Here is a 27,946-nt window from a genome sequence, read left to right as displayed (position 1 = left end):
ACTCAGTATAGAAAGGCAAAACCTGCATCCAGCCAGAATGGATAAATGCGAATTGGACTTATCCAGAATCGATAGATTCGAATTGGACCGATCCAGAACCAGTAGACCCGAACTGAACCCATCCAAGACGAAGAGACGCGGATTGGACTCACCCAATGTGGAAAGATACGGTTTCGACCCATCCAGAATCAAAAGACTCTCATTGAACCAACGGACTTGAATTGAGAACCTGAGACCAAAGAAACCCCAGACCGAGGAACACAGGCCGAAGAATCTCCGGATCCAGCAACCCAAGGCGACCCCCAAACCCAACGAACGTGGCTGAAGGACCACCAAACTCAGGGACCTAAACCGAAGACCCCGTTTAACCCTCAAGCTTAAGGTCCTGGATCCGGACCCTCTTATCTTGGGTCTCATGATCTCAATTGAAGCCCTTCAGTCCTATTGGATTATATTTGAGTCTCACGGATGTAGATGACATCAGCTTGAATTTCTTAAGTCTTGGTGAATTTTATTTGAGTATTTCTGTTCTAAGTGAATACAATGCGTGTCTCTCAAGCCTGAATGGGTCCGACTTGAGTCCACCAGTCTTAAGTGGATTGGATTCAAGTTTGTTGATCTTGTGTTGTATTAATTCAACCATGTAAGTCTTAAATCAGATGGAATCAAGTGTCTCCGTTGATCCGATGTGAATTTCTCTACCCTCTATTAATCCGACTAACGTCCTGATCCTGATTAGATGTAATTTGTACGCTACGAAATAACTTATAGGGTCTACTATTACATTTATCTGTCTTTTGACTCCGTATATTCTTTCTACATTAATATTTAACCACTTTTTATACTGTACGCACCATACAAAAATATGAAAGTATAAATCATGCAGCTAATTTACCTATGTTGAGTAGTAAGAATTTTAAGGTGCTATGTCACTGTTCCTTTCTTATGTAATGTACAGTAACTACTGTCGTGTCATCCGTCGATACAATTTTCTTCATCTAATAATAACGACGCTAAAAAATGTGTTCTGTAATTATTTGCGTTGCAATTTCTGTCAGTGAAAAAGTTAGTGTTCGTATGCAACACTGGTATAATCTCTAAACATCACGCTACGTACCAACGAAATTCTCCTATGCTTCTTCCGTTTTATCGATTCTTTTTTCAAGCCTTGGGGGACATATTCTCACGAAATCCGGTTCTACTGGTTTGGGGTTAGACTCAAAGGTGAAGTCCAGCCACGGTGACTCAAAAAATCGGTACTGGTATTTGCCTGATTATTATGCCACATTACACCATGCTAGACCAATCTGTTTGAGGCTAATGAATAGAATTCGCGGGTCACGGGCGACGAGATATCGCGTAACAATATTAAATATCTTCTTTTTAACTTACATTGTATATTTTTCCATAAATTTCATAATACTGCTTCAAATAAGAAAGTTGAATTGATTCCATCAAGTAATATGATTTGTAAATACATCTCCAAAATGAGTTAATTAGTATTTAAAGTTTTTTTAAGTCAATACACCACAAGAATTGCAATTGAAAAAGAAATCGTGTACACATTGGGAAACATGTTTCTTAATCAATCTGTAAATCCGTGGGAAAAAAAGACAGAGATCAATGTGTCTCTTTTTATACACTTTCTTACTGCAATATCCGACAGAAATCAGCGGTCGATCGCTCGTTAGAATCTCGTTTAAGGAAGTTCGCCGCTCTTTCACTATTTTCGCTTGCAACGTACGCATAAATGAAGGAACATTAGCGGCTCTCGCATTGCAGGCTGTCACGTTTGCCGAAGGGATGAAATTTATTACTTTAAATTGGTTACAAAATACGCCATAATTCTCGTTTAATTTACGACCGTGCCGGCGGTGTTGACGACACAGATCTGTGAATACGTCTCCCTCATATAATATTATACATACGAGGGCAATACGCGGGGACCGGGTGCATTTAAATATTCATACGCAATGCATCACGGTGCCGTGCATCAGTTCCGCCGTTTTGACCGTTGCGAACATGAACTATACGAGGTGTATACCGAGTGCATTTTTAGTATGATTTTCGACCATCTCTTTTATCGATAACTTCACTATACAATGCATGAAAAAAAAATATCAGTGTAACATAACACTCCAACAATGATTTGTCTTCAATAAAATATGGTGAAAGTAATACAAAAATATCAGTGAAAATTTCTATTACTTATGCATCAACCCAATATAATAGCATATTTTATGTACTCAAAGTAGAAGTAACATATTTAATTTAATTTTGAAAATAAAATTGCTGCACAAATTTGTCCTTGTTTCAAAGATATTTACTTATTAAAATATACATGCATTTTAAATGTATCATACCGTTTGAAGAAGGACATACAAAATGAGTCAAAATTAAGGCTCATCTGTTTGCCTACTACTAAAAGTAGTTGCTTTTGTGTACACATGTTTACAACTACATAACCATTTTGCAGTAAGTTCATTGCGTCTTTAACGATAAAAAATGTATCATAAAAATGAGTGCTTTATACAAAGTTCTCCCACGTACTTTAGAATTTTAGTGGTACTGATTTTCTGAATTTTGAGTATCGTGCAACAAATTTTTCACCCTATATGAGGAAATTACGTGCAATAAATATTTCCTCCTCCTCAGCAGGTTGTTAATTCTTCCCCCATGCACCCCATCCGTAGCAGATTTAATTAAAAATCGGGCTTGTCGTAGTATTAGGGAGAAGAATAAATTTTCCGCGTACGAGCAATTAATTTGTGTTCCGTACGACGGCATTCTTGTCGTACAAGACGAGTGTTCGCGTACGTTAAGTTTCGCATCCAGAAACAAAAAAAAAGATTGGTTTCATAAATGAACCAATTTGTTCGCACGGTATTCGAGAATTAGCAATGGTAGTGCATAAAACATGTTTAATACATTTTCATTAGAACAACAGAGCTTTACCATATGTCTGCGAAAATTTCCATTATTCATGGACACGAAAAACGTCCTTGAGATGTACGACTCCACCTTCAATGAAACATAATATCCTCTGTCCTTCTTATCTCGGTGTTGGAAATTCAACAAATAATGACAGCAAAAGTATAAGTACAATTTATTTCTGATAGCTATACTTTCACGGTCATGGTGAAAGCTTGAAATAATAAGGTAATACTTTTGTTAAAAACGATGCATCAGTAGAATCTGTTAAAAGAGAATAAACATTTTTAATAAAATGAAAATTATTTAAATGTGAGTATTATCCGTTTCAAATATTTACGATTTGCTGCTATAAAAATGCAATAAAATATTTGTAACAAATATAGAAATAAGAAACATTAGTACATAGAAATTACATGTAAATACTTAATATATTTGGCTTGCGCGGTTCAATATGTATATAAAACCTTTGGTCACATAATTATATGCAATGTCAAAACATCAAATTAATATTCAACAACAGACAAAAAGAACTATTAATCCTCCATATTCTTGAAACATATTCATAACAGTGAATTATAATATATGGCACTGACAACGGAAGCAGTCTGCACTACATCCATAAGATTTCATAAACTTTAGTTCTGGAGATGATTGTGCAGGTCCTAAATTCAGAGAATCCTCACTTTCTTCGCTTAATTCTTCAATGCTAAATGTATCAGTCAAATCTTGTTTGTGCTTAGACGAGTCTTTCGACTTCAATGTTGAGAAGAGGGTCATTTCACCTTCGCTATATATGTGAACATTGAATGTCAAACATGTAACAGTTAAATTATAAAGAGACAGTTGAAGTTTACCTACCTTTCACTGTCACTATGCCAATACTCGACAAGAGGAAGATGTTCTTTATTTTTATTTGGTATGGGAAGCCTTTGAATTGATATTAAACCAGTAGTACTGCTACCACCACTACCTCCTTTGTCATATTTTTGTAACTTTATATAATCTGAACTACGCTGAATACGTTTTGCTTGTTCAATTCGTGCTTCTACCCAGGACAAAAAACATATAAAAAAAGTGTTATAACATGAGAATATTAATGTACAAAAAAGAAATTAGAATTAACAATAATACCAAGCTTTTTTTGTAGTTGCTTAGTAGTAGAATTGTGTTGAGATGTTTGTGTCTGATTACTGCTGCAACTACTATCACTACCCTACAAAAATAGTAAATGTTACACTATGGTATAATATATACATTTACTTGATTTCATTTTAATTATACTGAAACACTCTTACATATTTAAAAGCATATGGTAGAATATAGGAAATTATATATATACCAAGAAAAGTCTCTCATCTTCTACACGACCAGTGTTTTTTGGATCACTATCAATCCCGCTATCTTCCATCACAAAATAAAATGTTACATTAAATCAACGACTTATTTTTTTCAACTCATCTGAAATGAAACAAAATTTGTTTATATTACAAAACAAATTTTTTTTGTACATAACCACACACGTATGTAAGAATTTCTAATGAAATAACTAAGGAAATACCTCTTATTATTTAAAAATTTAATAGAAATACACAAATTCCATTTATAATATACACACACATTTTCCATACACAAGTACTTTGAACAGGTACTTACAAAATAACAGTATATTCTGAAATGTAACATAATGTACAAATAATATATGTTATATTACACAAAACATACTTAGAAACGTTCAGTTGTTTAATTTTTACTCACAAGTACTTGTATATTATTCTGACTTATCTACAAGAACCAAGCATGCTTACATTATCATGGTATGTTCTGTTATTGATTTTCTTTCATCTATATAACCACACGGATATTTTAACATTATTAACGATTATTTGAATGAAATACACATGAATTCGTACTTAGATATATAATATATCATATTATACTTCACTGTATATATGGAAAATAAATTTTATAATTTCAGATACAAAAATATTTTTTTTTGTATCAGAGATGGCCATAGAATTTGTATTTCCCTTAATAATGTTAATTGTCCACATAATAAACTGTTACATAATGACATAACGTTTCATGTGAAAAAGATGTTATTTAAATACTGCTATAGCAATATAACATGTTTCCTAGGAAACCACAATTTCCTCTGTACTTACTGAAGATAAATCTGATACAGTGAACTTCAGTTTGTTTTTCTAATATATGTCTATTGTCATACAGTAATGTTTCCTATTTATTTAATATATAAAGCAATTTAATTTATACAAAGGAGAAGAAAAAAAGTTTATACTTTTTTATATGAATAAAAATTTTGGCATTCTGTATCAAATTGTAAGAATTTTAATGAATACTTTTCTGTAATATAATTATGCTCATTTAATTATGTGTTATCTTTTTATACATAGTTATGCAAGTAGTTTGAGAAACAAACACAATGCCTCACACAAAGAGACCTTCCAAGGAACGGGAAATAACAAGAGTTAGTAGTTCCTAAATTTCGTTAGTAGTTACTAAATTTTAATAATACTCTTTATTGAAGCTTATTGTATATCTATAGCACATGAGTGCGGTAAGAAGTCGTGTAGACTTTACTGGGGCTGGCGATATGGATTGGATGCGTGGGAGAGTTTTTCTCAAACCAGAGGACCAGTTACAATTGACAGAAGAGGCATGTATTACTTTTCGTTACTAACTAATAGAATTATATTATAAATTTTACTTATACACTTCCTAGAAATATTTGTTTGTTTAACACCATGTATTATAAAACTTCAGGAATTACAAGAAGAGTTTGCAAGAGTCCTAACTATACATAATACGAGAGTTCCAGATTCTTTAGTGGAATGGTCATGGAAGTTTAGAGAATTTATAACATTGCCTCCTCCGCCAAATTTAATAACTGTTTTAAATGTGCCCGGGGCTTTGTTGCACAAGGATTCTGAAGAAGCAAAAGTGCAATTATCAGGAGGACTTGTTGGTAAAACTTCATACAGGAAAAATCTCTCAGCTTGTTTATAATTAACGTGATACTTCCAATTGTTTACAGTGGATCACCAGCAGGATGAACCACACATTTTACATGGTGATGAAAAAGAAGAAGAAGAAGAAGAAGAAGAAGGAGAAGAAGAAGAAGAAGTAGAAGGAGAAAAAGAAGTAGAACGAGAAGAAGCAGAAGAGAGAGAAGATGAAAAGCAAGATGGTATGATGAACAATTATAATAATAATAAAAAGTTTCATAAACCGCCATATACATGTATATATTGTTTAAAGTTGTAGATGACTTAAAACCAAAAGAAGCTGAAGAAGAGCAAAAAGAACATGAAGTTGAAGTTGAACCCGATGAAGAAGAGGTAGAAGCAGTAAAACCTAAGAAGATTCCGAATCAATTCAATTTTTGTGAAAGGGCTGCTCTGACGTATACTAATCCTTTACGAGTGAGATAGTAATAATGGAAATTTAATAAAATGTAATTTCTCCATATCATTAATGATCTGTCAATTTTATAGGAAATGAGTACACAAACAATACCACCGCCAACAGGAACATTTAATACTCATGTTTTTCAATGGACAATCTTTGATGAATATCAAGCATGTATTTTTAATTTAAATTGATTAAGTTCCAAAAAAAAACATGTGTGATTTATATACTAAAATCTTAGGAAGATTTTGCTCAACAACAACGTGAAAAAGAAAAAGAAAAAAGAATCCCAATCTTACAAATGAAGAAGGAAGACATGAAAAAACAAGCCCAAACACAATCCATGGCAGTATCGGCAAGAATGCTACAAGCTGCGAAAACTTTAGAACGAATGGTGAACCAAAATATTTTCAATGATATAGCACAAGGTCACTATTTTTAATAAATAATTAATGTTTATTAGATTGAATATACAATTAAGTACTGCTTTTAGACTACAGATATTGGGATGATCCAAGCGACGAATTTAAGGACGGAGAAGGATCGTTATTGCCCTTATGGAAATTTAGTTATGAACAAACTAAAAAACATGATGTGACAGATTTATGTTTTAACGGCAGATATTATGACTTGTTTGCAGTATCTTATGGAACAAGTTAATAAACGATGTTAAACTCTTAATATCCAACATTTATACATATACTTATGTATACGATATTTCAGTGTCATTTAATAGTCCAATAACGAGCGGAAAAGTTTGCTTGTTTAGTTTAAAAAATCCATCGTATCCAGAATGGATCTGTTCAATAGAATCTCCGGTAATGTCCTTAGCCTTCAGCGAACAACATCCGCATCTTCTAGTTATTGGTAAGAAGTTAAATAAATTATATATTTGTACAATGATGAAATTGCTCTCCTTTCTTATAATTAAGGTTCTATGGATGGTGCTGTAGCTATATACAACATCATGTTGCCACCAACGGCTCCACAATATAAAAGTAATGATGTAGGACAAAAGCATGGAGGTATAGTATGGCAGGTTCGTTAATCCTTACAAACATATTAACCATATAAATTAATTATTTTTAGTTTAGGTTTTATTAGATTTATAACTACCTCGACCTAGTTTCGTTTAATAAAAATCAGTCACAATTTAAGGTATCTTGGGCACCAGATACAGAAGAAGGTAATTTGGCATTCTACAGTGTCAGTATTGATGGAAAAATAAATTACTGGATATTAAATCAAAATGAACTTGGCTTGACAACTGTAATGACACTGTTCTTAGACCGACCTCCGATACCTGGACCAGATGGTACCATGATTACACTTCAAGGTAATAAATCTTAATACAGAATATAATTTTTGTCCTTTGTAGTACTAATAGAAATTGTGTTAAACATGTTTCTATATTTGGCCAGGATGTGGAACATGCCTTGCATTTCATCCTGCAGATCAAAATGTGTTCTTAGTAGGAACAGAAGAAGGAACAATATATAAATGTAATACAGCATACAGTAGTGTTTATATGAAAACTTACAATGAAGCACACAATATGCCAGTATATAGAATAGTATTCAATAGATTTAACTCTACCATATTTGCTAGTTGTTCCGGTGATTGGAGAATAAAAATATGGGAAGATAATAGAATGTATGTCCCTAGTCACATACACAATATCATCTATGAAAAACTATGTTCGCAGTGGTCATTGGAGTGTAATTCTTTACAGGGAGCCTTTGTTTATGTTTGATCTTGGTGTTCCAATTGGAGATATTGAATGGGCACCATACAGCTCGACAGTATTGGCTTGCGTATCAAACGACGGGAAAGTCACGGTATTTGATTTAAATGTAAACAAATACAGACCAATATGTAGTCAAGCAGTTGTTAGTAAGAAAAAGAATAAACTAACTCGATTGGCGTTTAACAATCAACTGCCGTTTATTATAGTTGGTGATGATAAGTGAGTATTTAATAAAGAATTCAAATCCTACGACCTTATTAACTTTATTTTTACATTTCCTATTAATAGAGGTACAGTTACTACATTAAAATTATCACCGAATCTCAGAGTAAAAGTGAAACCAACGAAAAGACAACTCCATTTGACGCACAGAGATTTAGAGATTATGAAATTAGAAAGGCTACTAAGTTTTGTACGCGAACCTCCTGTATTAACACCGCCAGAAGATGTAAGAATAGTAACGTAATTCATCAAGTAAAACATCTTGTCCACTGAAAAAAATTGTGACCATTTTTTTCTTGTTCAATATAACCCCTTTCTACAGAAAAATTCTTCGGTTATACAAGATTGATTACATTCTACAAAAAACACTTAGTGTTTTTAAACAGATATTCATAAGACCATTCTGGCTCATTCATATATCTACATTAAACAACCACTTGATAGTGAAAGAGTATCATAGTATTTTGATTTATAAACAACAACATTTTATTAATAGTTGCTATAACAGAAAATACATGTTAATGTCTATATCTTCATAAACAAATTGGCACTAAATTTAGAATACATTAAAAATATTACTATAATTTACAGATATAATATTAATATATAGGCTCGCTACAACATGTGTTTCCTAGACTAGAAGCAATTATTAACGATTATTGAACTACTTTAATGTACTGCTTTATAAATAGCGTCATTTATACTAAATTTGTAGCAATTCCATACACATAACAGCACTGATTGCTTTACAATAAAAACTACTTGTAAATGTCTTTACAGAATATTTTAGTAATTTCGAAAATTGTTTACAATGAACTGTATACGTTTAACAATATTAGGGATTATTTTAAGTTACATGTATTACATGTAATACATATTTTATATGTTATGAGAAAAAAATGACAAGTGTATGCATTTAAACCTTTGACTATATACTTAAGAATAAAATGTATAATACAATAATAACAATAGTGAAGAATAGAAACATAGTAAAAGTAAATCTGCACTGTTTTATAAGTAAAGACTTTAAAATGTGCAGAAAAGGCTTAAATATTTTCTGATATTTCAAATAAGTAATATAAAAAGCATTGGTTATCACAAAGTCTGTTACCTCCTTTCGAAATATTAAACTAAATGTTACACAGACAACTTACAATATTTTAATTACAATAAAATCTTAAATATAAGATTATTCGACATTCAATTTAGATATGTTTTTAAATCAGATGCTTTTTATAAAAAGAACACATGTACAGTAAAAGGATAATATATCATAGCAAAATTAATGAATAATATTTATAATTCATATGTTATAAAAAATAATACTGATCAAACCGCAGAAAATTTGTACAAGGTGTTTAATTAAATAAAAAAAATGTTTCAAATACAGGCAACTCCTGTATAACACAGCATTTCCATAACACATTTTTAGGAACAGTGTTATACAGGAGTTCTCTGTATAGATCAGTTCAAATCTTTGGCACGTCAATTCACTTTATAAAATCAAAATAAACTGCATTATTTTTGCCATTTTTGGTATTACAATCAGTAATGCCAAAAACTTAATTTGCAAGAAGTTTGTTAGGAACTTGTGAAAATATCTGACAGTTCATTTTTCATTATTCATGAAGTAGAAAATAATTTCTATAATAAGAATGAATAATTCTTTCGGTGAAATTAAAAGTTTAAGTAAATACCTCCACTATTCTTATAAATCTAAGAAAATATGTAACCTCTACATTTTAAAGTTCATTTTATAAACCCTTCCTTTCGTTCTTAAATTGAAGTATTAGACAAATTAGTAATAATTCTTATTTTATGACGCCGTTTATTAACGTTTATAAAATGTCGGAAAATAATATATCTCAATTGGAAATTCTACCATCGCAAATCCTAATATAAGTTCTTAATAGAAGATATTAATTCGGATATTTAAGACAGTAAGAAAAACTGTAAAATCTTATTATATCTATAAATTACTGATCGTATAAATGAATTTATATATCGTAATACAGAAATATTTCATATTTCTACCTGTATGTATCATATACTAGAAGATCAATCTTTAATAAATACAAAACCTAAAAAGTAATTTTTCCAGGAAGTTGTGGATTTTCTATCACACCTTTAAAATACTTCAATTCTAAAAAATCCCTAATATTATTTGGACATGGCACTTGTCTACCAGCAAATTCAATACTTGACATAGGATGAAGAAATTGTTCTGGGAAATTCCTTTGATTTAAAAACCATGCTGCTTTAACCATAGAACCATTTCTTGCATAAAATGGAAGTATGTTCACATTTAATTGATTTATCTTTGAATACTGTACTTTGAAAAAATCTCCGTCTGTTGCCTTTTCCCAAACAAAACCATCATTATCAACTATTGGTTTTATCATGGCTTTGATTAACCATGGTGATCGTTCAATATCATCCCGATTTATTCCTATTTGTACTTCATGATCCCATGGTAAAATATCACCAGTTTTCATAGCACCAAGTAAAGATCCTCCTTCTAACCAAAATCTAATGCCAACTTCTTCTAACTTATCAAACACATGATGAGCAACTTTTCTTAATCCTGAGAGACAACAAGGTGGTGTGTATCGTTTTTGATAAAGATACGATGGAACACCATTTATAATTGATCCAAAACATCTACTGCTCTCCCTTGAACAACCATACCACTCTATAAAATTAGATTCCCTTACGACCTTTTTAATTCCCAACTTTTCAAACATTAATCGTTCACGACTTAGGTGCAACTGTTGTACCTTCCATTGCGATTGTTGATTCTTATATAATGCCTTTCCTTCATTAAATTGATGCTTTGACAATATATGAATCTAGTAACAAGTAAGAATCTAATGAAATTAATCTTACTTACTTCCTACTACACATACATAAGTTATTATGTATATTTAAGATTTAAAAATTTACTTGGCTATACTTTTTCTTCAACGTATAATACAATTCCATGATAATAATAATAGTAAAAAAAACCAAAACCGATATTAAGATAACATAAAACAAATAAAGACATTGCTATTATCCAACTTCAACATATTATCTGTTTTCTTATACTTAAACACACAACAAAACAAAATGTAAACATACAAATCATGTCAAAATAATGATAAATAGAAATTACAAACCTTTGTACCTATTGCAGTTGTCTGAATGTATAATGCCTCCGTGAATGGTAACAGAAAAGGATCAGTTAGTTTCCTTAATAGTTTTGTCTCAATCATTGTAGCATGCTTTCCTTTCACACTATCGCATTCAGTGCCTTCCATTTGCGAAAACTTGAGGCTCCATTCCCTTAATTTCAAATCTATACTGATGCAAGTCAAAGTTACTTTTCCTATTGGTACAATTACTATACCTAGTTTTGCTACATGTGACACAATCTCCTATAACAAATTAATTTTACTTAAATATTATAATTATATAATTAATTAAAATTGTATACTTTAATTCTTTCATGACCAGAAATTCTAAAATCCACTTGTAGTTCAAACAAAGTCTCAACAATTAATATTTATAACCAATATGTTGTACATCTCTTATTACAGAAATCAATGTTAATAATTTTAATTGAGTACATTCTTTATGTTTGAAATATGTACTTACAATACAAAAGGCTAAAATACAATGTTATTCATAATTTATTGTTATGATAGAATGTTAAGTACATTTATTGTCTATTAACTACAATTATTAGAATCGTAGAAGAGTGTACTAGGTTCTTTGAGTTGTAAAAAGACATAATACTATGTCATAGGTTTCAAAACTGTTAAACTAATGATCATATACAAAAACTCTTACCTGTATGACTTCCTTAGTAGAAAGTCGACTAGCATCAGGTAAAAATAAGACATACTTTGTACGCACATAGAACAGTGGATTTCTCTCATCATAAGACGTATTGAAATCTGGTTGTAAACTTATTAATTTCACATTCCGCATACTGTCATTGGAAAAATCTAATTCCAACGGGGGGTATGGTAGCTGATTGCATACTATTAGGATTGGTATACTAGGAAATAGATCAAATACAGACTCCACTGTAGAGGCTACATCATTTTCGAATGTTTCAAACTGTCGTATAACCACAGTTACTAAACGAGCTAATCGACGATGAAGTTTTTCTGGAGGATCAGGTGTCACCACGTTCGGTGTTAATAACCGCAGTGTGTTTTGTGCTGTAAATAACCTCCATATTCTGTGCCATATAATGATATTACCTAATAGTGCAAGCACTAACAGTGTTCTGACAAACTTAAGGCGCATAATTATCGTGTATCTTGCAGTATCATCGTACGTCAAATTTTCTTTCACATAATATTCATATCACAACACACAATAACGTTTGAATATTTGACAGACCACGATACTTCCAGATTAGAGATGGCGTGCGAGAGCGGGAGAGCGAGCCGCGGTATCGGTGCTCTCCGTCGGTGTGACGCGTGCAGAGGAATTTCGGTGGTCTATGGGGGGAGGTGTGCGAGCGAGAGAGTACGGTAGAGCGTGCCGAGTAGCGGTGCTCTCCGTCGATCCAACGCGCTAGTGAGTTGCGTCACCCAGTTTATTGACTTAGCCGTGTACGCCGTGTACCAAGGTCGTACCATCCCGTGCAGGTCTGTGCTTGCTTCCTCATTTTCTCGTGAACCGTCGCGGAGGGTGGCCGCGTGTCTCATACTCGTCTTTTCTTGTTACTAACCCATTGTTTGTTGCAGGCATTCGACAACCATCAATTTATTTACTGTGCATATTGTTGTGTCCCCCCTCTTGTTACTAATCCCTTATATGTTACAGATGTTCGAGAACCATTGGCTTCGATATTTATCTTCTTATGTACTGTGATTCATTTAATGTGATTTATTTACTGTGCATATTATTTATTTATTTACTGTGCATGTTACTAATCTATATACTGTGCATATTGTTGTGTCCCCTCTCTTGTTACTAATTCCTTGTATGTTACAGATGTTCGAGAACCATTGGCTTCGATATTTATTTTCTTATTTACTGTGATTTATTTACTGTGCATATTATGTATTCTATGTGTATTGTATAATGAAAAATATTTTTCCAAACAGTTATTCCATCGAAAGAAGACATCGATCAACGTCTACATCTTCAAAGCGTGCGTCTACCACTGCGTTAAGTTACTGTAAGTTAAACTTAAATCATAATTCGATATTCATTGTTATATTCATATTCATCATCACATCGTTTATTATTAATTTTAGTCTATCTATTAATAGACTTAAATTGTGATCAGCCATTGTGCATACCAAGTTATTATTAATTCATTTTGCTCGTTGATTTCTCTACACAGACTTGGGGTATGGGCAGTGGGTCTGTACCTATTATGGTACGGGCAGTGGGCCTGTGCACTAAGACTGTTTGCCGATCCCTCTGGTTTCTATTGAGAAGCCAGATATCGGACGTGTTTAGTCTTTGCCTGGTAAGTAGGATTTGGAGTAAAGGCTCGTGCGCGCCTGGGTACAACGTACCCGCCTACGGAGTAGACGGGAGTCTGCTCCGTAAAAGGACTCTGTTTTACAGGGGATCTCGCTTGCACTACCATACTTGGTCATGACCTGTGCTCGGGTCTGGTACGTAGGTGACCAGCCCAAAGGGCCTGGAAAGTGAGAGATGGATTCGGGTTTGCGAGGTTGCGCCCGTCTTTCCTATTTTCTTAAACCAGGTTCTGGCAACACTTTGATCGCGATACTTGTTCATACTGTAGTTTAACGTGGTTCATCGTAGAATTAATTTTTGGCTTGGTATATTAGGTGCGTAAACGAAATGATCGATGGAACTTTTTCCATTCCGTCTATCTCTTTCGTTTGAGTATTAGCGACTACATTGCGTTAAATTTGTTATTTCGTATTACTAGCATTAATTCGTATTAATTAGAATATTAAGATAATATTAGTTCTAAGCTGAAGAACGAAGACAACCGACGAGGGAACTTAGTTTTTTATAGGTTTAGGCTCAAGAAAGAAGTCATCCGCCGAGGGATTCTGGTACCGGTAGTATTATATAGTTAAGATTTAAGTTATTTATAAGGTTTATTGTGAAAGGCGGGTAGATGTAGAACTTGTGATTCCATCTACTTGCCTTGGGCCTCCACTCGCAGCAACCTCCTCGTGGTGAGGCCTGGGCAATCGGTATTGTCATCGGTAAAATACTATAAACTGAAGACAATATCGAGCTAATGGCTGCGAACTTCTAATCTATCTCATAAAACCACGTTCTATATTACATCGAACTAGGATTATTTTAGAAATCGATATGAAATTCAAAGTGTAAAAATGTCTAGTACTTTGAATGTTTTAGAAAATTATTCGAGATAAAGATGTATGGAATTACTGAAAATTCCTTTTCCTTATTCTGTAAATTCTTTTATTGGAATATGAATGCTGCGGGAAGTATGAACATTTTCACAGGACAATGATATAAATGGAACTTTAAAACTTTTTAGTTTTAGATGTAGTGCATCGTATTGTATTTCAAACTTTTATATCATTATAATTTATATGTATATATGTATATTCCAATAAACATACGTCAGGAAATATAAGCTTCATTTCATCGAATTGTCTTAAATGTAACTGCATAAATATTGTTCAATCCTATACTAATTATATTTGCCTGGTTCAACAAGTTACTACAGAAAGTAACTACTGCCTACGTCTTTTAAACTTTGGCTGTAGTAGTATCTGCAGAAACTGTCATGATTGCTGGGGTTACTATATAATTTGCCACGGAAGCACGCACAAGTGTCAGTCAGATTTCGACAGTTGCACGAGCAACATTAGATCGAGCTCGAGACTCGTACGAGCAACAACGATAAAGAATCACGTTTCATAACTCTTGCGCGTGCTTCGGGGGTTGTATGACCCCACGTTGTCACCACACGGGGTCTCTGGCGCCATCTCTCGGGGTTCTATGACCCTACGTTCTCATCACACGGGGTCTCTGGCGTCACCTTTGGGGGTCCTATGACCCCACGTTCTCACCACACAGGGTGTCTGGCGCCACCTCCGGGGGTTCTATGACCCCGCGTCTCACCCACGGGATCTCTATACAAAAATTAAGTTAGTTTAGTTGCTCATGACTAGTATATACAGATCAGTGCACGCATCCAACGATCCTTTGCAATCCTTTGCATCCAATACAGTATATTGACAGTATACATACGCTAGTACACACATCCAAGGTGCATTGCAGTGCATTGAGTGCATCACGCAGGGATAAAAATTTTTGTTAAAAAAATTTTGATGAACATTACATATTGCCTTTGTCATTGAATAATGCAGTATTTACAAGACAGTTAATTATATCAAGTTATTATAAATCGTAATACGAAGATTTGGGATTGATACGAAGACTGAGTTTAAAAGAATTGAAAATGTTGGAAGAGGTTGCAAACAGTTGGACCGTCGGACTACATTCGTTTCTGGATGTTTCTGAGTTTACACCAGTGGTTTCAAATCTATGGGATAAAGAGACGTTCAACGTGCAACACATAAACAACACAAAAATAAAAAAGTCTGATGTACTCATTGGATACTTAATCCTATTCTGGGTGATCTTGTATCTTATGTATGAGAAGTGCCTTAACGTAAGTTTCTTGGTTTCAGTATTCAGGCTTTTTTATTTTGCCCAGCTGTGTGTATTAATACACTTATCAATTGTGTTTCCTTTGGGTTTAATTACAAAGTGTGTCGATAAAGGATAACAAGTCTACATTGATACTTTTAATTTCATTTATTAACACAGTCGCTACTACGACGTATGCGTATACCACTGATGCAACGGAGTAGAATAATCAGGGCTGTGTGGAATTGTGGATTTTGCTTTGGTAGCATTTGTTATTTGAAATCATCCACGATCACAACATTAAACTTCTTCTCTGAAGAACAAAAAGTAACACATGAAGAGCTAGGAGTAATCCTACATAAAAGCTTTTATTATCATCAGGCAGGAATAGAGATTTTCTGTCATGGAGCTTGGACAAAAGGCTGGGTGAACTTACTATTTGCATCGTTCATCATGAATCCATATCAAGAAAAGTATAACATTTTTCATTTTAACATGGATTTATAGTCTCAATCAATCATGCATTTCTTAACATTCTGTTTAATCATCTGTACTATGTTTTATATTTAAATATTTCAAATTCTAGTATTAATTAATTTCTACCATTGAAATCTCTACTTTAAAAAGTAATTCTTTTTACAGATGGTGTACAATAGTAAGCACTTTCCTGTTTTATAAGGCAATTGATACCATTGTGATAAACTTATGTCGAATTTCATTATGTATACCCCATTTTGGTAGAAGGAAGCTACCTAAACTGCTTTTCTGCATTCATTGTCTCAGCTGGTTAGTACACTGTTAGTTAAAAGAATTTATTTAGTTAATTTTTCTGTTCCACCTGGCATAAAATTCTATCCTGAATGCATAATTTGGCAGATAAAAACTTTAAGCAATATTCTTTTGCAGGATATATTTGTATATACTGTTTGTGCCTAAGTTAATGTTATGGCCAGAGAAGACCAATTATACACGAGTAGAGCTCGGTTTATGGCTGTGGTTTATTGCAGAATGTATAGATTCGGTAATATCATTTCCAGGCAGCAATGTGTACTTTCTTCAGTGCGATCTTTACTTGCAATACATTTTTAAATGTAGGTATGGTTGAGACTCGTAAGATGCGCAAGAGCTATACATTGGCTTGAAATTTGTTTATTTCCACCTCCAACACAGGAGGCAATCGAACTTGCAGGAATCCAAAAAAGACATAGGAATTCTTTAAAGAAAGTAGTTAATAGATCGAAGAAGACTGAATTATGGCAGACTATGCTCTGTGAGTTCACTGACATGTATTAATGAGCCTGTGGTACTAAATATAGTACTACTAGTACTAATGATGTTTATATTAAAATATCAGGTGCAGTAGCTATTAAAAAGAAAATTAGAAGGATTCGACAGGCTAAACAGAACGAGTCTGAATCTGTGACTAATTCTGCCGAAGCGGGATTACCTGGAACAGATTCAGTGGAAGAAATAAACAACGAGAAAAAGGATCAGTAACATAATCAGTATTACAAAAGTGCTGCTTACTAGGTATTGATAATGAATATTAAATACTAATGAATGATTTATATATAGTTCCTACGACATACTCAAATGAATTTTTGCTTGAAGTTATAAGTTACATTTCGATTATATATCTTTTTGACTTTTCAAAGTGGGTGAATTGAGAAAGTTCTATGCTTATTGAATTAAATAAAAGAATTGGATGCGAAGGATTATATGATGACAAAGTAAGTCATCAATTTTTCATAAAAAAATTTTTATTTGAGAATTTCATAGAGCTACACCTTTTGATGTAATAAGTTCCAATATTTACACGCTTATAAGTTAACGGTAAACTTGCGAACGATATTCGTTGCGTGTTTACGTAAACCTGTCTTTTAGATTCGGTAGTAATATTAGCGTGTATTCATGTCGAATCGGTTAGATAAAAAGAATGGTCTCATACAGTTGAGATGTTAATTAGTAACATAACTCGAAACATTTAACATTATTGTCATAATATGAATCTATTCGTTGAGTTTTTGCTCAGGAAATAACCTTTTGTCTCGAGGTAATACACAACGAGTGTAATATAACTGTCACGCGTACAGTATTATTATTTATCTTTTAAGCTACAAGCCCCACGCTATATACATAGTAAATGTACCAATACTGCTTTGCCTTGGTACCAATGGAATGAAGTTACATTGTGGCGAGGTACGTACAATGTAGAATATGTATCTTGTCTGTGGCAGTAAATAGAGAACATTAAGGAGTGATTCGATGAGCTGCGAATTTTCAAGCAACAAAATTATAACTTTCTTATGAAAATTAAAAATAGCAATATTAGTAGCATGCTACATTATTTGAAATTTCTTGTCGTTTCGTTGATACATTGACTGCCAGTCTAATATCCGAAAAAATTCCTACTAAGCCAGACTAGTTTCTCTTTTTTTAGTACTTATGTTCTCATTAAAGTATTTCACCCATTTCTGTGACATGGTAGTCAATGTGTTAAAACACAGAGAGACATGTATAATTGTTACGTGCTAACTATAAACATAATGACTGCATAATTTTAACTACTTAACGTTTTGTAATGCTGAGCAAGCTTTAAGTGAAATGTAAATTATACATATTTATTGCATCTTTGATAACAAAGTAATATAAGGGAAGGGTACAGTTACTGTACTGTAATAGGATAGTCAGAAGTTTATTAGACTAAAGAAATTGCCTCAATTGATCCAGTAAAAAGATCGTTAAATCGTGGCGCAGTCAGTTAAGTAAAACAAATGAATCGTAAAAGGTTAAAAAGAAAAGAGAATTATTAATTCAAGTGACACGCTGTTCCTAGATATATAAAGTTTTATTTCCGATCATTCTGGACTGTGTCAATAAAATATAGTACATGTATTTAGGCTGAATTGTTCCACGATGTTATACAGTTTACTGAAAAATATTATAAACGAACGTTGTTCGAATAAAATTGTATTCAATACGCCGGCAGCGTACACGCCTCGATAATATATCGTCGTATTTCTAAAAATTGTTAAAACATGTCGGTTTAGAAACTTATTTTACGTAAAACGTTGTATTATACAAATGCATAATACAGCTTCCGATCAGACAACAATTAATATTAAAATTACTCAAGCGACCTTAATTCTTACGACAATGTCTGAATGCAAGAAGATCCTTTAGCGAATGTTTAAATGCATGTCGTCTCTTATCGCAATTAAACAGTTACAATGTCGTTCTTTTCTTCGAAAGGGAATGTTGGGCAGGTAGTTTCAAGATGAGTGTCGCACGAAATAACGTTTAATATAACAAAATCTTCATTTCATTGTTTCTCATTTTAGTATTGTATAAATTTGATTTGTAACATTACATCTTCATCTTAATATATCAACAGCTTTTACATTAGAAACGTAACCTTCAAACTGTCCAAGGTTACGTGGTAACAGATAAGAATCAAGATGTGTGCCACTTTTCTTTTTATCCATGGACCATGTCCGATGTTTATATTTCTGAATTTTCTGTTATACTTTCAAAATACAATTCTAATGTAAGAAACATAACTCAACCTTGAAACAATCATCAACCCCTCTTCTCATAGAGCCATGCTCCTTGTTTTCTGGTTTTTTTTTTTAAGGTTGACACTTATCTTGGAATAGCCTGTATAAACTCAACGCATTGACAGTAACATTTGAAGGTGAAAGTATTCTGAAAAAGAGTGGCTTACGCTTAAATAATTAATGTTAGTGTCAAACGATGTTCGTCGCGGTTCCGAGATTTTTAATCCGAGAAACGAGTACATTGTTTCGCATGGTTAATCACATTAACAAAATTGTGTAAAAAGTGATGGTACAGAATCGGATCGATGATAAAATATTTAATCATAACGTCGATCGATTGTGCGCTACAGAACCCGGTTATTCGCTGCGATGATTATAGGCTACGTTTTTTTTCTTCTCTTTAATACAGCAACAATTCTGTCCCTGAAATGCGTTATGAATCCGAGTGCTGAATAAGGCCTTTTCATTCCCCTTTTGCCCCCCCCCCCCCCCCCTCTCTCTCATTCTCTCGCGTGAACGATAGACAACTGTCTTGTTTATTTACGTTATGTTTTTATAATCGAGCTTATAGACACCACTCACAAAATATCTTGCCATATTGTTTCATCGTGTGTGTAATGGTTATTTATAATAGTTATATATGCATATCGTTTAAATTGTTTTAACTTACGTTGAGAAACTATCACTGCGTTTACTTCCGTAATAAGGTGTAATCAGTTTTTCTTTTCCTCCACTCTTCCAGTTTCGTTTACTCTTGTTCCTTTAATATGACCTTTTTTTCACACACTCACGCGGATGGGTTTCACGCTCATTCAAACGACAACCGAACGAAAATTAAGGAAATAGAAAAGAAAACCTCCACGTGTAAAATTCATACCTTTGCGATGACCACAACGACAAGCCTTCATTGTTCTTGTCTTCCCTTGAGTTTGCAGTTGGCTCACGTTGAAACATCTCTATGAACTGGCTTAAGAAAGTACTCAATAACGTGTAATAAACAACTTGTCTGAACAAGATATATGAATCAACCTGACGTATTTTGAAAATATTACTATTATCGACACTGTGTATTCGCGAACAAGTTATGGATTTTCGTGATTATAATAATATTTTGTAAATTTCATTCTGGTCTATACATCTTGTTCAGAATAGTCTTGAACTGTCAGCTTTTAAATACTTTCACAGCCCACTGGCACATGGAACCCAGTTTTCAGCTTTCTCGTTCCACGTATAACCCCCTCTGTTACAAACGTTAATAACATTAAGGCTCTAATAATGTATACCATAGAGCGATTCATTGGCTAGACATCTCAGGGCCTAGTGTACAAAATTTAAAACGTATCTACTTGTGGATACTCGTAGCGTTTCTCAACCGAATCAAGGGTGTCCACAAGCTGTGATCAGTTGTATATCAATCTGGAGGATGCGTCGAGAAGCTCTACTACCCGTTAAAATAAAAAAAACGCCACCGAAGACGAAACCTTTCAAGTGGTGGATCGTTGCTTTGCTTCTTTTTTTTTTTAAAGACATATCGTGGCTACTCACATATACTTAACTAGCAACTTACCAATCAGACTCTACTTCTTTTTCTCTTTATTTTTTTTTTTTTCAATTTTTTGTGTTTTCTTTTTCTTTGGCGAGGGCAGCGGCGAATCGAGAACACATGATTTATCTGCCCGTCGAAAGTAAATCGTAATTTCGTACCTTAGGAAGACAATAAATTATTCAAACGCGATCGCACAATAAACAATTACGTGTCTCTTTTCTCGTTTGTTTTTTTTTCTTCTTTCTTTTCGTTACGGCTCGTTCTCCTCCCCTCTCGTGCACGCTGTGTAAAGTTTCTAATGAACGTCCACGATGGTGCTGGAACGAATACGATTACGAAAGTTACCTTATTACAAACATATACCGTATATATGAGCAATAAAAGTTGAGTCGGTTAAACTTTCTTAGGCCCACAACCGTTCCCCTTCCTCCTAGTCCCACGCCACTCTGGCGTTTCCCTCCCAACCCCGCCCCTCACGTGGATGCGGACATTTAGAATTTATAGCTTCAACGAGGACAAACGCGTCGTCCTTCCCTCCCGTCTTCCTTTACCCCCCTCCCCTTTTTTTTGTTTCTTTTATTTTGTGAAAATATGGCCCCATTGTTACAGGCTCGATGTAAATTTCGGAAACGGTGATCCTCTTTCTTTCTCTCTTCCTGAGTCTGCAACAGGCTTCGTTGAATTTCATGCCATTCACATTGGGATTATTGTGATATCTTCGTCCGATTCGTCGTTGATCGTTTTTCGTTTAATTCATCTCGACACTACGATTTCGTTTAATTCATCTCGACACTACGAAAAGTATTAAACGTTTTTTTGTTCCGTTCCTATCGGTCCGTTTCGTTCCCGCACAGTGAACAGACCATATAGCGTTCTCGCGACCGAACTATCTTCATTTTATACTTTGACAATTAATAATATCGTTATATAATACAATAGTATAGTTTTAACTTTGCTTTGACCGTTGCCCCCCCCCCCCCTTCACTGTCACTAAGGTACTATACGATCCACGATAACGACCACGACTATAACTCGTTTCTCATCTCCTCCCTACGAAGGATCACAATTGTATTGCGAATGCAACTGGCATAAAATTGTACGTGCGCTCCGACAACCCACTTTTCTCCTATAATTTTAATACCTTGTTTTTAAACCTTATAATCTCTCTTTTTTTATCCGCGATATTAACAATAAAACCACGAGCTGGAACGCTTCCGCTTCCAATATTCGCGTAAGAACAATAACAAGTCTCTTGTCCTCCGGGTTCACCGTATCTAACGTTTTCATTCGGAAAATAAAAGAGCCCTGAACGTAATTTCAAAGAAATCTTCAATCCAAACCGGAGACCAAGAAACCTCTGTCCTGTTTCACTCTCTGAAAGATTCTATCTTTTTCCACATGTCGGCTTTATCCAATTTCTCCACGTGCACTATAGGGATCCACGGCAAACTCTCTGGATGTCATCAAAGATTGCCAATGATGTTAACAGAATACAAATGAATAATGTTAATCAAATCAATGATCACCGATCATAGTCAGATTATACGACCTCGTATCTTTAATGCACATCAAGGATAAAAGTGTAAGTTAAAGAAATGCACTTTGTTTTGTTAACATCCAGAGAGTAATAAATCACTGCTCTATTTTTTTTCACTGTTTCGGAGCTCTATGTTCTGGCCGCCCGTGTGCGTATGCATTGAGAATCCTTGCCGAGCAGGCAAATCCCGATTAATTGGTCATTAATCGTATAATTCGCGCGAAAACTCGAAGACTCGTCGAGGCTTCAGTCTTTCAGTCGTTAACACCAGGGACGAGAAACCTCTATTTCGTCTTCTATTGCAAAGAAAGTATATATATGTATATACATGTTCACACTTAATTGGTAGATTACAAATGAACGGGAGCCTTTCTCAAGGATACAGTTAATTCAAGCAAGATTTAAAAAAGAATTGACGCCGATGATTAGACTGCGGATCTTATGCATTTTATGGCACGTGGAACAATACAGAATGTAACCGAATGAAAGAACTGATATTTTATGTAATCTCTAACTTAATAAAGTCTCCTTATTATTCATTTCTTGTCGAATTGGTTTATGACAATGTACATTGCTAAGACTATCCGCAGTCTACTAGTGGCAGAACTTGATCCAAGCAATACGAACACCCAATGGCATTTCAACGAATCCCGTGTACTATAATTACAACAGGAAAAAACTTACCCGTCAAGGTACTAATCTTCACTGTGTATCCCTTTGCGATTCCCAAAAACAGCAGTGGGCGAAACAAAGGAATATTATAGTGGGACAACGACCAACTAGTGACCCCGACGCGTTATTTTATCCTGTCTCAAGGTACAGTTCCTTTAGACCAAACGCAGGTGGATTGGAAGTATACCAGTGTTAACGCAGATTTTTCACACAGCGTAGACCGGGTGGACTAAAATTCGTGACGTTGTCTGAAAGCCAATGGCTATATTCTTTAAATGAAGTCGAAGTATAATACAGTGTATTTGTTTTGGCTGTTAATAAAAAGGTTTTTGTCCACTTCATTCGGGTACATTAAAACTGGTTTATCGTGAACAATAATAATAAAAAATTATTTTTTAAAGTCTACATTAGGTTTAATAACGGTAAATATACTTTGTTGAATCTTTTTGGGATAGTACCCTATACCATGACCTGTTTGTCTTTTTTCACCTGTTCTGTACATAACTCTTGTATCTTTGACCAAGATTATTATATAATAGATTACTAAATCCAATTTCTATTCAAATGAGGACCAATTACTTTCCGATTACACCACGAATCAGGTCTCACCCTGTACAAGTACAATGACACCGAAATTGTCGAAGACAGTATGTCTGGGTATTTCCTTTTTGTAAAAGTCCCTGGTCAACGTGAACGCATTTTATATTTGTTCCTTGCGCCTTTGCGTACATGTATCGTGTATATATTTATATATGTATGTGTATGTATGTATTTTCTGTGTACGTGAGCATACGTGGATGTGACGAACAAAATTAACAATTGTCTCTCAGAGGCTCGTGACGATGTGTGGCTTGGCAGTGGTGGATGCGATCTCGGATAGTCGCACATCGATTGGGATACGATCGTCGTACAGCGTCGGCGCCTGAAGAATGATACCGGCCGTACCGACGACCACGGCTAATGTAAAAATCCACAGGAATAGCCTGTCGAGTACCATCGCGACGTACTTCCAATCTTCTTTGACCTGAAATCAAGGTCGTTCATTCAGAACCGACGTCTGAACTGTGTGGAATGTGTTCGGGTACGTTAGGTCTGTCTTTTAAAACCCTTTTCCCATTTAACGGCCCGAAAAAGGTGACCTTTAGGAATTGTTTTGAAAAATGCAAAGAAGATATGATAAAAAAAAACGTCCTGGCCTTTATCTATTGTACATTCTTAAAGAAATATTTTCTTTAAAAGAAATTCCTAAGAGTTTTTCCGGTCGCTAAAGGGGAAAAGCGCCTTAAATTGTATCAGGTCTGTCTTTTTTTATGTCCAATTTGCTGCCTATGTTGTTGCCAATTTGCTTCCTATGTTGCTACCAATGTGCGCACAAGTTGCTTATCGCAAATCTTGCATCAAACTTGTAGCCATAACCTTATAACAGGCATTGGACAAAATTTGGCTTTGCAGGTTTGGCTGACTGGGTGGTTAGGTTCATCTTGAAAATGTATTAGGACTGGATAAACTTATCCCCAAACGATATAAGGTCTGTCAAAACCTACTTTCAACTTGTATTATTTCTGGTTAGGTCTGTCTTCAACTATATTGTGTTTGATTATGTATGTCTCTGACTGAGTTGGGTTTGGTTGTGTCTGTCTTCAACTGTATTGGGCTTTGTTAGGTCCATCCTCATCCGTGTTGGGTTTCAGGTACGTCTACCCTCACCTGTATTGGGTCTAATTAAGTCTCTTTTTTCAATTAAATGCTAAGTTTACGGTCTATTGGTTTCAATAAACGATACTAGACAATTTGATAGGTATTGCATGAGAATTTTGACGTACTCTAGTTGAGTCCTCTTCTCTCTTTGTATGGTCGGCAATGAAACGAATGCCTTCGATGGCCTTGTACAGTTCTGGGCAGTGATGCCAATGATGAAGCGTGTTACAGAGAGCGTCCACGCTCTCCTCAGTCGGGAGCTGCGGTGGTGGTGCAGCCGTGGCCGCTGGGGACCCATGAATGCGGCATGCGCTTCCCAAATTCACCGCTTCCAATTCCCTGATCATTGAAATCCTTTTATATTACCTCTAAAAAGACCTACTTTATTTCACACGCATGCCATGTCTACAATATTACAGACGTAAAGGACAATACCAAGTCCTACAAGACAGGTTACTAACAAGTTGGGATCATAGAATGTAGATCAAAGAATGTACGCAAGGATTAACGATTAGCTCAGTGTTAGCAGATCAGGTTTATCTGGAAGTCTATGTTACAATTCGTCTATTTCTGCATCCACATTAGATTTGGCTAAACCTTTCATTTAGATTGTAACAGTGAATATTAGTATAGCGTCGACTGGTTCCAGAGTACCTATCAAATATGTACCTTCATATTAATTGCAAGACAAGTCAAATGTTCCTTATACCCTGAGATGTTAATATAATGTATGCAATTAAAAATTATGATATGGATTTAAATTTACGATTTTCTCTATCATTAATTTCCTTACTAAAAATAATGTACCGTATTAAATATTGCATTACATATTCGTAGACCTAATAATTAATTGACCCCACCGAATGAATTTTAGGCTAAGCTTACTGCCGGCTAAGGATTTGCCTATTAAAAATGGGAGTCTTTTAGTTGAAGAGTTTATGGGATATGTTATTGCTTTAATACCGAGGGTGTAATTCGTCCCGCGAATCGAGACTCGGGAACAAAACGGAGGACTCAACCAGCTCCGACGCCGAAGTCTCTACGAACAAAGATGGATCCCGTAATTCGAGACCGTTGCACGTTCTGACCATCACACGTTGACCATGATGGCCGGCCATGCTACGTTTGTCTATCTGGTACTGCGGCCTGTTCAAGAACAAACAAAATTTATATATTATTAATGGCCAAAAATCTTAACTTCTCACAACGAAATCGTGAACATATTCTACAGATTATTCTGAACAAGATGTATTTGTGAAAAAAAATTAATAAAAAAGTACTATTACTATCAAAGATCAAGAAGTGTATATTATATCCGAGAATCTTAATTTCTAAACTTAAACCTACTAAGAAACCATTAACGCAACTTGAAATCACTAAAAAGTGAATGTCAACAAATAAATAAAGTGATACTATAGTCACCAAAGGTCAAAATAATGTATATCTATAAAAAATCTTGATCTTTAAGCTTTACAGAGTGATTGTCATGAAAGCTTTAATATCGAATTGCAATGAATAAACAGATCGTGTCCATGTTCTGGAGTTTCTTTCATTCTATTAAAATTTGATATGATAAGCGATCGAAGTGGAAGAGTCAAGCAAAGACATCGAATTCATGAACAAATATATGCTGTGGTCAACGGGATAGTGGACAAAGTTGTTCCATAAAATCGTTCAATACTTGTTATTTAAGCTGTTCTTTCCAAATTGTCAAGCTCGTGTAACTACAGTTCTATATACATATTATCTAACAGCATATCATCTGTACAGGTGACGCAATTACCAATGGAGAATCGTATCAAGCGGGTCGGTGACAATTTACAATCGAAACGTGAACAACAAACTCCGAGCAAAGGTGCTATCGACGACGGTAGGTGCTGGAACTGTGCAAGATGTTTCGCAATGGGAAGACATTCTTAACAGAGGGGGGGGGGGAAGTGGGATAATAAATATTATTTAAGTCCCTGACCTCGCAAGGAGGTTTAAACGATGAATTTACAAAAATCGAATTTCGATCGAACCGACAATATTCGATCAAGCTTTCAAATAGACAAAATTTTTCCAATTTTTTATGATCCTTGAATCGTTTTTCGTCAATACTGTTGCGTTCTTTTTCTACCAATTTTTCGATGATCACCCCGGGTCTCGTTAACGACGTGCTCTTCTCCGAGCCAATTAAACACTCGGCTTGGAAGAACATACCTAGCGAGTGATGATCGTTTCTGGTCGCGAGCATAACTCTATATGTATAAGCAATATTGCCGCTCCAGTTATTAACTGTTATAACTCGAATTTTCAAAAAAATTTAGTTAATCAATGTACATGCGCCTCGCTGATCCAGAGAATACAAATTCTTCGTAATATGAAGAAAATTCAACCTAGATAGCAACAAATATTCCTTTCAGTTCTAACTCGAGAAATCCAACTTCGATTTCAACTGAGTTTTGTAAGATGATAGTGTACAGGTTTCTAATGATGTACCTATGTGAAATAATTAGGTGTAGATACTCGATAATTGCAGAGATATGAACAATTAAAGTTACGAACCTTCGAGATGCATTACGCATATAAGTCAAAGTTATCGAAGTTACATTGGCAAGGTAAAAGAAAAACATTTCGGTGAACGGAAACCGATCCCAGGACCTCCGATTTATCAACCGAACAACCTTATACTTCCGATAAATTTGACTTACATTCATAGTACATACATCTTAAAGTTATGTAACATTAATATTGTACATCGTAGTACAATTCTTAGTAAAAATATTTCAGAAATGTAGCAGTCATTTTCTGGGCTATTATACATTTAGCACATTATAAATAATATTTTAAAAATCAGGTTACCAATAAATAACTGTTTCGATAAAAATTTCAAGATAAAGAAATGTGATTGTAAGTTCAACAGGTGTTTTGTTGTTATAAATAACTACGTTCAAGTATTAATCTCAAACGTCCATAAATTAAACAATTCAATCATTTACTGGTTA

General features: G+C 34.4%; 5 protein-coding genes across 7 annotated transcripts in view; 2 read left to right on the top strand and 3 right to left on the bottom strand.

The window, feature by feature from the left end:
- Positions 1 to 3,461: 3,461 nt before the first annotated feature.
- Positions 3,462 to 4,342, bottom strand: LOC107190346. Its single transcript, XM_015579140.1, has 4 exons — positions 4,274 to 4,342; positions 4,066 to 4,147; positions 3,793 to 3,979; positions 3,462 to 3,721 (listed from the first exon to the last, which is right to left on the bottom strand). The coding sequence occupies exons 1-4, from the start codon at positions 4,340 to 4,342 to the stop codon at positions 3,508 to 3,510; spliced, it is 552 nt and encodes a 183-aa protein (XP_015434626.1). The 3' UTR covers positions 3,462 to 3,507.
- Positions 4,343 to 5,374: 1,032 nt separating this feature from the next.
- Positions 5,375 to 8,573, top strand: LOC107190324 (dynein intermediate chain 2, ciliary). The gene is made up of 14 exons (XM_015579116.1): positions 5,375 to 5,419; positions 5,498 to 5,608; positions 5,716 to 5,917; positions 6,035 to 6,139; positions 6,211 to 6,374; positions 6,447 to 6,530; positions 6,602 to 6,788; positions 6,854 to 7,015; positions 7,084 to 7,227; positions 7,293 to 7,399; positions 7,519 to 7,696; positions 7,782 to 8,013; positions 8,093 to 8,326; positions 8,396 to 8,573. The coding sequence occupies exons 1-14, from the start codon at positions 5,375 to 5,377 to the stop codon at positions 8,571 to 8,573; spliced, it is 2,133 nt and encodes a 710-aa protein (XP_015434602.1).
- Positions 8,574 to 10,410: 1,837 nt separating this feature from the next.
- Positions 10,411 to 12,625, bottom strand: LOC107190345 (fukutin-related protein). The gene is made up of 3 exons (XM_015579138.1): positions 12,161 to 12,625; positions 11,488 to 11,745; positions 10,411 to 11,178 (listed from the first exon to the last, which is right to left on the bottom strand). The coding sequence occupies exons 1-3, from the start codon at positions 12,623 to 12,625 to the stop codon at positions 10,411 to 10,413; spliced, it is 1,491 nt and encodes a 496-aa protein (XP_015434624.1).
- Positions 12,626 to 15,758: 3,133 nt separating this feature from the next.
- On the top strand, positions 15,759 to 18,076 carry LOC107190398. Its single transcript, XM_015579193.1, has 7 exons — positions 15,759 to 15,971; positions 16,130 to 16,422; positions 16,592 to 16,735; positions 16,856 to 16,970; positions 17,045 to 17,219; positions 17,304 to 17,479; positions 18,064 to 18,076. The coding sequence occupies exons 1-6, from the start codon at positions 15,759 to 15,761 to the stop codon at positions 17,444 to 17,446; spliced, it is 1,083 nt and encodes a 360-aa protein (XP_015434679.1). The 3' UTR covers positions 17,447 to 17,479; positions 18,064 to 18,076.
- A 5,977-nt stretch (positions 18,077 to 24,053) lies between these two features.
- Positions 24,054 to 27,946, bottom strand: part of LOC107190397 (acetylcholine receptor subunit alpha-like) — a 30,278-nt gene continuing 26,385 nt past the window's right edge. For 2 of the 3 annotated variants that reach the window (XM_015579189.1, XM_015579190.1), the window contains exons 10-12: positions 25,923 to 26,105; positions 25,085 to 25,298; positions 24,054 to 24,285 (exon numbers count right to left, since the gene is read on the bottom strand). In XM_015579189.1, coding sequence (XP_015434675.1) covers positions 24,088 to 24,285; positions 25,085 to 25,298; positions 25,923 to 26,105 — 595 coding nt within the window. In that variant the 3' untranslated portion in view covers positions 24,054 to 24,087. Of the gene's footprint in view, positions 24,286 to 25,084; positions 25,299 to 25,922; positions 26,106 to 26,302; positions 26,306 to 27,946 lie in introns of all 3 variants that reach the window. The other variant, XM_015579192.1, reaches the window with a different exon arrangement.

The sequence above is a fragment of the Dufourea novaeangliae genome, unplaced genomic scaffold, assembly GCF_001272555.1.
Source record: "Dufourea novaeangliae isolate 0120121106 unplaced genomic scaffold, ASM127255v1 scaffold177, whole genome shotgun sequence".
In the NCBI taxonomy this organism is placed as follows: domain Eukaryota; kingdom Metazoa; phylum Arthropoda; class Insecta; order Hymenoptera; family Halictidae; genus Dufourea; species Dufourea novaeangliae.
This window is presented reverse-complemented; position numbering and strand designations above follow the sequence as displayed.

What these genes read in the sequence shown, in the direction of transcription:
- LOC107190324 (XM_015579116.1), top strand. Translation starts at nt 5,375, where the DNA reads ATGCCTCACACAAAGAGACCTTCCAAGGAACGGGAAATAACAAGA. An exon ending in TACCATGATTACACTTCAAG is followed by an intron (nt 7,697 to 7,781) that starts GTAATAAATCTT and finishes ATATTTGGCCAG; the next exon opens with GATGTGGAACATGCCTTGCA. An exon ending in ATATGGGAAGATAATAGAAT is followed by an intron (nt 8,014 to 8,092) that starts GTATGTCCCTAG and finishes AATTCTTTACAG; the next exon opens with GGAGCCTTTGTTTATGTTTG.
- LOC107190345 (XM_015579138.1), bottom strand. Translation starts at nt 12,625, where the DNA reads ATGCGCCTTAAGTTTGTCAGAACACTGTTAGTGCTTGCACTATTAGGT. An exon ending in CTACTAAGGAAGTCATACAG is followed by an intron (nt 11,746 to 12,160) that starts GTAAGAGTTTTT and finishes AATTTGTTATAG; the next exon opens with GAGATTGTGTCACATGTAGC. An exon ending in CAACTGCAATAGGTACAAAG is followed by an intron (nt 11,179 to 11,487) that starts GTTTGTAATTTC and finishes ACTTGTTACTAG; the next exon opens with ATTCATATATTGTCAAAGCA.
- LOC107190398 (XM_015579193.1), top strand. Translation starts at nt 15,759, where the DNA reads ATGTTGGAAGAGGTTGCAAACAGTTGGACCGTCGGACTACATTCGTTT. An exon ending in ATGAATCCATATCAAGAAAA is followed by an intron (nt 16,423 to 16,591) that starts GTATAACATTTT and finishes TTCTTTTTACAG; the next exon opens with ATGGTGTACAATAGTAAGCA. An exon ending in ATTATGGCAGACTATGCTCT is followed by an intron (nt 17,220 to 17,303) that starts GTGAGTTCACTG and finishes TTAAAATATCAG; the next exon opens with GTGCAGTAGCTATTAAAAAG.
- LOC107190346 (XM_015579140.1), bottom strand. Translation starts at nt 4,342, where the DNA reads ATGGAAGATAGCGGGATTGATAGTGATCCAAAAAACACTGGTCGTGTA. An exon ending in GCAACTACAAAAAAAGCTTG is followed by an intron (nt 3,980 to 4,065) that starts GTATTATTGTTA and finishes TGTCCTGGGTAG; the next exon opens with AAGCACGAATTGAACAAGCA. An exon ending in TGGCATAGTGACAGTGAAAG is followed by an intron (nt 3,722 to 3,792) that starts GTAGGTAAACTT and finishes TCACATATATAG; the next exon opens with CGAAGGTGAAATGACCCTCT.